We start from the raw sequence: 10,987 nt of genomic DNA, 5'->3' as shown, positions 1-10,987 counted from the left end.
TAAAGGTGTAGGTTCGATTCCTACATAGGTTATCTCTATAAATAAATATAAAACACACTAAAGTAAGTCAAAATATCTCAAAAGTAAATTAAAGTAGCTAAAAAGTAATTTAAAATAACTAAAAAGTAAATCAAACTAGCTTAAAAAAATAAAAAATAAAAAAAGCTCTCCAACACAATCATAAGGATCACCTTATCAGCTAGAATAATTATGGTTCCATAGGTGTTAACAAATACAAACAACGGGTCAGAAACACTGATGGTATATAATGCATGCACAATAACCTTTCTAGCCAACCTATTAGCTACGATACTCTAACAACATAGGATCCACCTTAGTTATTAGGTCTTTGCCATAGAAAGCATTGCCACTATGAGCTCTCCATCCACCATATATGTTGATAAAGATCTGATATGATTTCGATACTTGTTAGTTAGAAATTGTGTTATAGCCTTCTATAATGCATAATCTTAGTAGTTGATGATTTCAATTTGACATCATTTCAATATTTGTTAGTAAGAAAGAGAAAGAGAAACTTGTATGCCCTCTCATATCATACTTTGAGTTATCTCAAAAGTAGATACAAAATACTAAAAAGTAAATTGAAATTTTCCAAAAGTAAATCAAAATATCTCAAAAGTAAAGTAAATAAAAATGAATAGTAATCAACTAAAAAAGAAGTATAAGTTAAAGTAAATGTTTTCATTTAAAAAGTATATAAAACAGTACAAAGAGTAAATAATCCTATTTTTTGGTAGAAAGCTAGTTAAACAATTATACATAATGAACCTACGTAGGATTCGAACCCACATCCTTTGTACATTTACGCAATGCTTTACCAATTGAGCTAGTAGGTTAGTATATATTAAACATTTGAAGTAAAGAAAAATAAATAAAAAAAATCATAAAAGTAAATAAAATTATCTTTAAGTACACAAAAAATATATATAGACTTGGACTTTTTTTACTTTAATTGATGTACAAACACTAACATATATATCTATAAACTTGAATATTTATATCAACACTTGGCTGTAATATTATAAATTCATCCAAAAATATAATACGACTATAAAAGGATACATAGTTTATTCACATAAATGCAGGTAACATTTACAGCAACAGGAGGAAGAACAGAAGTAGCATAGCAGCAGCAGGTAGTAGAGCAGAAGTAGCATAGCAGCAGCAGGTAGCAGAAGTAGCAAGCCATGGCAGGGCAGCAGCTGTAGCAACCTTGGCAGGGCAGCAGCGACAGCAACCTTGGCAGGGCAGCAGCTGAAGCAACCTTGGAGATAACTACACTCAGCCACAATGCAAGGATCAGATACCGGTTCTTGATGGCTGATGCACTCTCATATGGTTCTTGATGGCTGATGCACTCTCATATTCCTGCAGAACCAAGATGCCTAACTCAGAGTACAGAAAAGGCTTAGTTATTTTTTGTCTAGCCTGTTTATTAGCCCACAAAAACTGATGAGCAAAAAAAGGAAGTTGGTGCATCAGCCAACAAATCATAAAAGCTACTATGAGACCATATGTTCACAGCATATCAATTTGATGATAGAAGGAAGTCTTATTTACTCAGTGAAAGGTACTCTAATTCCAATTAAACTTAAAATACCCTATTCAAATATATCTAGCAAAACTTCAAGCATAACCTCTAAAAATGATTTAGTGCACGCGCACGCGCGCGCGCACATACACACAATTATTCATCAAATTTTCTCTTTGCCCACCCAAACAACAGCTACCGACACACAACATCACACCCTTTGCCCCGTGCTCCTTGGCCATATAGAGCCACACGATTCACACAACACCCAAGGCTACAAAGAAAACCCTTGACACCCTCACGACTTTTACCCATACATTAACTCCCCACGCAGCCACTACCATCAACTCCATGCACACAAGTATATACCACACTCAGTCACTACCAACAACTCAAAAGTAACTACCATTAACTTAAAAAGTAAATAAAACTAACTCAAAAGTAAATAAGATAATTAGAGGTACAACACCACATGTACACCCCTACGGACCATACATTTCCAAAACATTCGACCAATTACCAAGGCCACAACAAAATGCCGTAATACCTTTGATACTTCTACCCAGCAGTAGCCCCCACACAGAAGCTGTAGGCTAGTCTATATAAAACATTCACAATAAATAAACAATTACTCATAAGTAAACCAAACAGTCTCGCAAGCCATGGCAGGGAAGCAGCTGCTGCAGCAGCCTAGGCAGGGCCAGCATTTGCAGCAACAGCCTTGGCAGGAAGGGCAGCTGCTGCAGGGTAGCAAGGCCAGCAACCTTGTTAAAAATAAAATTATATGCTTGAGAAATGAGTGTATCAAAGTAAATAAAAATTACTCTTAAGGTAAATAAAAAATTTCAAAAGTAAATAATAATAAAAAAAAAAAAAAAAAAAAACCAATTCTGTAAATCAATATGTTGAAGTGGATCTCATAACCCACACTAGTAGCAAGGACATTCAATAAAAATACTGAGTTACAATATGCGAAATTTAATCATTACCAACTCAAAAAGTATATAATATAAGCACAAAAGTAAACAATATAATCGAATTTTCCGTCACTGAAGATCTAAATACAGCCAATCAAAAATAATGACAATAAGAGCATAACACACTGTCCTTTAATGCACACCCTTAACAATATTGATTACATCACTTTCAATCTATACATTCATACTGACCATCCCGCACACTCCCATTAAACAGCACCACAATTAAAAAGTATTACATAACATTAAAAAGTTGCAAACACAGTCCTATCTACAACAAGAAACAATAGAGCATGAAAACACAGTTCAATGAATATCAACTCAGAAACTTGAATTGCAATGTGAAGGCAACATATAATCAATGGCTTCTTTAGATTTTTAACCACTAATTAGCTTAATTAGGCAGACCACAAAATCAATAACATTACACTAATTTAGAGAATCAAACAGTGCAATAATATATAGAAATCAAACAATTTAAAAACAAAACTCTCATTCAAGTACATAAAACAAAAAACCTCAATCAAACAAAATAATACAAAAATTTGAATCATTTAAAAACCAAACACTACAACACTTAATCATTAATCTGATTAAAAATGACAAAACACAAATTAAACAAACAAAATCTAGAGAAAACCCTAATTTCAAATTCGAATTAATTGAAACACAACAACACAAATCGTAACTGAAGAAAAGAGAAAAGATAAACGAAATCAAACAACTTACTTGTCCAGAAATAACTAGCAACGAAAATCGAACAAAAAATTCAAGAATTTGATAAGAGAGGAACAAAGAAAAAAATCGCAGGAGAGAGAAATAGCAGGATGAGAGAGAAAGTGTGACGAAGAGAGAGAAAGAGATAAAAGAAATCAAAAAATTAGAACGATGGTCATTCACTGACAAAAATTACGAAATTACCCTTAATGAAGCGGGTGAACTACAGGCCGTCAGATGAAGCGCAATGGACGGCTCAGATGAGTTCCTAGTTTCTATTATTCAACTTTTTATATATATATATATATAAGAACTCAACATAAAATGACACGTGTCATTGATGGTGTGTCTTTTAATATATACTATTGATTGATTGATTAGTAAAATAATTCAAAACTTTACTCATAACTAGGGTGGCTAACGCGCGGTATGCGCGCTCCATAGCTAGCAATATTCGGGAGGCTTTTTTGGTTTGGCCCTATATCACAAATCTAGTAGCTAGTAGCATTAATGAGGGAAAACATATAACAAATATTGAGGGGTATAAATGTCCACACACTATTGTTAAGAGTTTAATAAAAGAGATAATTAACATTAATGGGGAAAATTAAGTAAATTGTTATGAAATATAGTTATGAATGTCCATTATGCATAGCTTTGTAACCCCCATAGCATTATTACTTCTTTTAGTAACCCCTTGTAACTCCTTTTTGCCTTATTGTTCTTTTTATTTGTCTTTGAGAGTTACTTATTCTCATGTATATATAATAGGCATTGCCTAATGAAGAAGTACAACATTTTTCTCATGTAGTATTCTTTTCTTATTATTTTATAACACGTTATCAGCACCATTACTCTACGCATATGATTTAAAATAAAATTCAATCAGTAATGATAATCGCAATTAATCAATCGAGGTATGTTGTCTATTCTATTATCAAATTACTATTATATAAAATTGATGGTAAGCAAATAAATCTATGAGCGGCACACATAAGCATAAAATTATTTAGAATGTTATTGGCTTTCAATTTATATTAGATATTGCAATTGTTTTAGTTAGATTACGGTTGGGATCTTATCGGTATTTATTTATTTAATTTGATTTGTAAAGTTGCATGTAATTTGAATTATTTTCAAACGTAAGATTTTCTTCATCCTTTAATCTCATGATGAAACTATTTGTTAAAGAGCACCCTTTTTAGATATTTATTGTGTTGGTGGATAGTATATATTGTAAACTAATTAATGTAGATGGACAATATTGTCAGCCAGCCTGCTTTGGATGCTTGGTGGAAAAAGTTGTTGGGAATGTCTATTCTTCCAAAACTGAAGGTGTTTCGTTGGAAGATTCTCCATAACGCCCTGCCTCTTTTAGCTTCCCTGTATTTGTGAGGTGTTCCGGTCAATCCCATTTGTGTTTTCTGTAGGGAAGCTCTTGAATCGACTTCTCATCTTTTTCGGGATTGTTCCTTTATTCGACACCTTATTACCTACAGGTTCCCATCGTGGGATGACTCTTCCTTATCTGGGTGGCCTTTTGAATTATGGTTCTCGGATTTGATCACGGAGTTCAGACTTCTTAAGCAGTGGAGGGGTTTACACTCTTTTTTATGCCTCTTATGGGCTATTTGGTTGTCGCGAAATCAATTCATCTTTAGGCATGCAATTTATTCTCCTACCACCATCTTTGCCATAGCAGATGAGTGGGTTTCTCGTGGCGATCATGCTGGTCTGTTCTCTATTCAGTTCTTTTCTGATCATCAGGGCCGGGTTAACCCTACTGTGCCTCGTTCTATTACTTGTCTTCGAGGTATTTCGACTGACCCTGTGCAAGTTTGCCTGATTTTGGATGGAGCGTGGACTGCTGCGGATTGTTCGGTGAGAGCGGGGTGGATTTTCCGTAGCTTTGAATCGGATGAAATTTTAGGAGGTGGTTTTAGGGCTTGTCGTGTTGCGTCCGCTTTCCAGGCTGAGCTTCAGGCTTGTTTATGGGGCCTTCAGGCAGCTATTCACATAGTGTTTCATAGTCATTTTATTTACACAGATAACGCTACTATGGTTTCACTTCTTCATCATGATCGACCAACTGATGTTTCTTGCTTATGGTTGCTGAGTGATGTTTGCCGGCTTCTTGAGGGTCTTTCGGTTTGCAGGATATCTAAAGTGCCTTGTGACTGGGTTACACCAGCCCATTGGCTAGCCAGACGAGCGTAGGATTCTGTTTTGGTCCTTTTGATTTTTTTTTTTTTTTTTGTGTTTGTTGTTTTTAGTTTGGTAGTTACTATTGTAAAAAAATAAAATAAAATAATAATAATAATAATAATAATAATAATAATAATAATAATAATAATAATAATGTAGTTTTTTTTTTTTTTTTTTTTTTTTTTTTTTTTTTTTTTTTTGTTCTCCATGTTAAAACGTGATATAGATTAATCAATCTTATTCATCAATATCGTGTGTTGCACCATCGTTATATACTTTTGTTTAAAACCCATGTTCAATATATACTTATTATGGTCAATATTTATAGAGTCAGTGATTTCATAAGGTAAGGAAATTTTACTATATATTCTATTCTGTAAACTCAAATATGACATACGTGATCTACTGATCTGTACATTATGTCTTATGTGTATGCTACATTTTAAGCCGTATTTTATTGCAGTATTCCCTACCATCTTAAACATTGCTTGATTAAAATTGTAGTTTTTTATGATAACGAATATTAGCCTCAAGTTACTTTCGAATAGTAGATTATAAGATATTTGTAGGTATCTATCATCTATAAGATTCCTTGTTTAATTTGGTATTGGCATATATAAGAAAATTTCATGATTTATGAGGAACCTTATTGAGATAATGGAGGACATGATTTCTATACTATTTCCTAGAAAGCGTGATATTTTTTTTAATTAAAAGTCGTGCTATTACATTGTTATTATAATCATGTATTACATATTTACATATATTAGTTAGATCGATTAATATGACTTGGCATAATTCTTTTTAAAAGTTGCTCCCACATGTTTGAAGCATATATATACTTCGTATTAATAATATAGTTCACTACTATAAATAACTATTGTATTTGTTATGAAGTATATATGTTGTGTTACAAATGTAATCATTGAGCCTACTTTTGATTAAATTAAGTGATTATATCATATCTATACTTCTTTTGGTAGAAGATCGTTTCATTGTATTCTCGTCTGGAGTATGTAGAGAATTATCATATAATACTATTGGATTATATTATTGGAAAGAGTCATAAATAGATATGTTGATATATACGGACCTGAAGTTTCTCACAATGACAAAGGAAATATTATGCAATTTTCTACGACGTAATAGAAGAAAAAAATGACTAAGAATAATAAATTAGTTTCTAAAATACATTGACAATATGCTCTACTTTCATGGAACTACTATGATCTTGTAGACATAGTATTGATATTTTTAAGAAAGTTTATTTTAGATAACTGATATGTTATCTATTGTTAAATGAACAAAAATAGTGAAATATGGGGGGAAAAAATGTTTGTTGATGACCTCATTCCCAGAAGTGAAATAATGAAATATATATATACTCATTCCTAGAAGTGAATGTGAGATTATTGCATGATATCTCTTAATTACAATTCATTTGAAAGTCATAAGCAGTTCAAATGTGATCAAAGGTTATCTACTTGATAATGAAGGATTATATTATGATTTTAAGAAACTAACTATAAGAGTCCATATATGGCTCTATAGCCAATTAGCTTGATTAATCTATTTGCTATACTCATACTTATAAGCAATTGTGATCCAATGATTGATGCAATTGAGCATGGAGAACATGATTAAGAGTTATTTGAATTATTAAATCTAAGCACACATATTTATGTATACACCTCATTATAATAAGTTTTAAAATATGTGTATATGAGTACTTGGCTTGATACATGACATTTTCATGATACTAAAAGACTTAAATGGTGCAAGGCATTTTAGAGGTTGTTGAATTTCCATTCCCCATATATATGGTTTAGAGGGATAGTACCTTATTTTATATGCAATGTAATCCTTGCACATGACCAATATTATGTTATATTAATGGTTTGTTTTAATTGGTGTACACATTATCTTAAATGTCAAATAATAATCATTAGATATTCACCATGACACCATCCTGAAGGTGGATATGAATAAATACCATTGTCTATATTAATAAGGCATTAAAAATTGGAATATGCCAAGATTTTATATAATATATGATGCTCCTGAAGAGTAAAATATGTTTGACCGATAAATTTGACATGTACCAAGATTGTTAATTGATATTTTAGAATAAGTTATCATCAAATAAAGTATAACTAGGTTAAATCCCGTGCTATGCACGGTCATAATTAAATTTTACAGCAAATAAACAATAAAGAATGGTGTTAATTCAACGATATTTATCCAAAAAAATTATTTGTAACAAAATAACTTGAATTTTAATTAGTTTATACCAATACTAAATACGTAAAGGTTATTGAATTGGATTGTTTAAATAAATAAATATAGTAATAGAAACTTAGAAGCTATAAGGTTTTATATAAGAAAATTAAAATATTAGCTTAGGTTAGTACCCATATACGAACTCATATACATTTGTCCTTAAATTGATGACACACTCTATCGACATAATATGAAAATTTAGTTGAGTTCATTTTACTTTAGGATAATTAGTATTCAATAATCAACTTTTTAAATATATCTTTAGTGAGTAGTAGGGGTTTTTATTTTTTAAATAATGATATAAATGTTTAGAATAATTAAATAAATATGAGTATATTTGTAAATTAGTAAATATGAGTATATTTGTAAATTAGTAAATAACATGAAACAATTCTTTGATTAACAAATCACATTAAATTATATATAATTAAATACAATAATCATCATCATATAATAATAATATTCTTCAAGCATAAAAATTTTAGCAAAATCCTAGACATGATACTAACATGATTGATAACAAAGCCTGACATGTCACTGAGCATTAAAGACCAAAACTTTATCCCTAACATGATACTAGAAAGCAATAAAGACATTCTACAATGATACAAGAAATCATAAAGACATCCTGTTGAAGTTTAAAGGTTTTGATGATGATGAATACAAACTAGCAAACTTCAACTAATAAGAGTTCTCTAAGTATTGTGATTAGAACAGGTGAAGTTGACTTTGGAAGTAGAAGAGTAAGGCCCTGTTCTTTTGAGCTTCTGGGCAGAACAGAGCAGGGGTCAGCAGAGCAGAGCAGATTTCAGTAGAGCAGAACACATTTTAGCATTATTGTTATTATTATTATTATTATTATTATTATTAATATTGTTATTATTTAATTTTAACTATTATTACTATCATTAAAGCATTGAACTACTACTACTACTACTACTACTACTACTACTACCATTATTATTATTATTATTATTATTATTATTATTATTATTATTATTATTATTATTGTTGTTGTTGTTGTTGTTGTTGTTACTATAATTAATATTACTATTATTATTATTACTATTACTATTACTATTTTACTATTACTATTATTATTACTATTACCACTACTACCACTATTATAATTGATGGGTGAATGAAAACATAAATAGATGTGTACCATCTTTAACATATGTTAATAGTAAATAGATAAAAGACGACAATGGTTTAAAATATTCAAATTATTACAACATTGTGGTGAATTAACCATCTACTTCCATATAATCTTCATTTTCATCATCTTCAATGTCGTCTTCACTGTCATCTTGATATTCATTGTCATCAGCTTCATTGTCGCTTTCCGAGCGATTAGCCCTCCAAATTCGGCGTGCTATATGATGTCGCACTTTGGCCATTCTATCTTTGCGCCATTGTGCATACATAGTTGAATCTGCTACTCTTATACTTGCGTCATGTTGAATGATTGGTATGCCAAGCTTATGCATCCAAATAAAATTATGTAGTGTGCAAGTGGCTACAATGATTGACATTTGACTCTTTTGTGACACTTGTGGCATGTTATGTAGTTGACAGGCTAAAGTCGTATCACCTAATCAAAAGTAATTCCTAAAACCACTAACTAATAATAGATAGGGAAGTAGGGTCGAATCCACAGGGAAACGAGTCTTTCTATTCCTAATTAACTATTATAATCTAAATTATTAAGTAACCAAAAGTTGTTATTTAAAGGAACTATACTACGAAGAATATGAGTAGGGAGAAATCAAATGATAAAAGACCTAGGGCATAAGTTCACTAATAAATAATATTCCAGAGTAAAACATAACAATCAATCATCAATGCATCAATTAATCAGATCATAAAGGGCTTTCGCTACGTATTACAATCACAGAGTTAATTTACTGGTATTAAATCTCATCTCTCGAATCTCGACCTAACCATTTATAAATTAGTCTGCCTATTGAAACTAAGCTTAAACATCAATTCTCATCTCTCGAATCTTGAATCAATATTGCTAAACTCATACGAATTAAATCTGGCCAAATCTAACTGCATAACATTAAATCAATCAATAGGAAATTAATCAACCATTGACAATTAACAATAATAAATTACCCCTTCATATTATTTATGGATCCCCATAACCCTAGAAAGAAAATTACTCACACATAATTAAAACTAAACTAATCAAAGCAACTAAACAAGACATGATGTAAGAGAGAGAATAAATAACTGAGATTAAAGGAGAAGAAATCGTTACCAAAGTTGAAGGAAACAAGAGATGGAATTAAACAAAGAGTTGTAGAGAGAGAAAATAATACTAGAGTTTAAGAGGAGAGAGAGAAAAGTTAGAGAGAGAAAGAGAGAGAGAGTAAGGAAAAGGGAGAAAAGAAAATACTAAACTCTCTTAACAAAAGCGTATAAATACTAAGCTCGAAAATCCTAAGTTAAAACAACTTAAACGACGCTTAAACTTCTCCTCAGAAACACGCGCCCAATCGGGCGCGCCTTTTTTTCTTCGTGAACTTCTCTTCTCGCGCCCGATCGGGCGTGACACCGCTCGATCGGGCGCGCCTTCGGGCGGAGACCCTTGCACCGGGCGATGACACTTCGGGCTACTTGGACTCCTTGTTTAGGCTTGTAACTCGGCCCAAACCTATCCTCCTTAGGGCTTTAATCATTCAGTCCAATGCCTCATCTTCTCATAAGTCGAGCCCTTAATCACCGGTTCGATGACTCTAACCGATCTTGGGCTACGAAAGATGGTCGTGCTCCTCCAATGCTCGTAGTTGCTTCATAAAATCCTGGGAAAATGCTCCAAGAGTGCAATTCCCTATAAAACTCAACCAAAACTACGAAAACACTAGATTACACATATTAGTAATAAAAGTGGCTCTAAAGAGCCAAAAGCACTACTAATAATGACCAAGGGACGGGGGTAAAATACTATATAAAATAAACATATCAGTAGTATCCTCCACGTTTTTTTCAATTGTCCAAATGAACATTCCACCTTCATTCTTAACGATAAATGAAGCTTATTAAAATGTTCTTTTAATCCCCTAGGTGGCAGTATTCTAAAATCAGGCATATGTACTCTAACTCCCCCGAAGTATGGCGTCATATATCCAAGAGTATTTGGATATGCCGATTCCGCCAAATAATATTTTCCTGAAATATATAGATTTTAGAGTACTTTACACATAATAAATCAAAATATATATTTAATACGTAATTAAAGAATTAGAGT

At 31.8% G+C, this 10,987-nt stretch overlaps 1 protein-coding gene and 1 long non-coding RNA gene across 2 annotated transcripts; one reads left to right on the top strand and one right to left on the bottom strand.

The window, feature by feature from the left end:
- Window positions 1–1,035: 1,035 nt before the first annotated feature.
- On the bottom strand, window positions 1,036–3,395 carry LOC145563783 (uncharacterized). Its single transcript, XR_014094603.1, has 3 exons — window positions 3,259–3,395; window positions 2,100–2,316; window positions 1,036–1,389 (listed from the first exon to the last, which is right to left on the bottom strand). It is a non-coding gene; the product is annotated as an uncharacterized LOC145563783 (long non-coding RNA).
- Window positions 3,396–4,500: 1,105 nt separating this feature from the next.
- Window positions 4,501–5,463, top strand: LOC145565040 (uncharacterized). The gene is made up of 2 exons (XM_081625154.1): window positions 4,501–4,631; window positions 4,746–5,463. Exons 1-2 carry the CDS (start codon window positions 4,501–4,503, stop codon window positions 5,461–5,463), a joined length of 849 nt encoding a protein of 282 aa, XP_081481280.1.
- The last annotated feature ends 5,524 nt before the right edge of the window (window positions 5,464–10,987 follow it).

The sequence above is a fragment of the Chenopodium album genome, chromosome 10 (genome assembly GCF_948465745.1).
Source record: "Chenopodium album chromosome 10, dcCheAlbu1.1, whole genome shotgun sequence".
Taxonomy (NCBI): Eukaryota; Viridiplantae; Streptophyta; class Magnoliopsida; order Caryophyllales; family Amaranthaceae; genus Chenopodium; species Chenopodium album.
Note: the sequence above shows the minus strand (reverse complement) of the source record. Positions and strands in the feature narration are given on the sequence as shown.

What these genes read in the sequence shown, in the direction of transcription:
- LOC145565040 (XM_081625154.1), top strand. Translation starts at nt 4,501, where the DNA reads ATGGACAATATTGTCAGCCAGCCTGCTTTGGATGCTTGGTGGAAAAAG. An exon ending in CTGCCTCTTTTAGCTTCCCT is followed by an intron (nt 4,632 to 4,745) that starts GTATTTGTGAGG and finishes TATTACCTACAG; the next exon opens with GTTCCCATCGTGGGATGACT.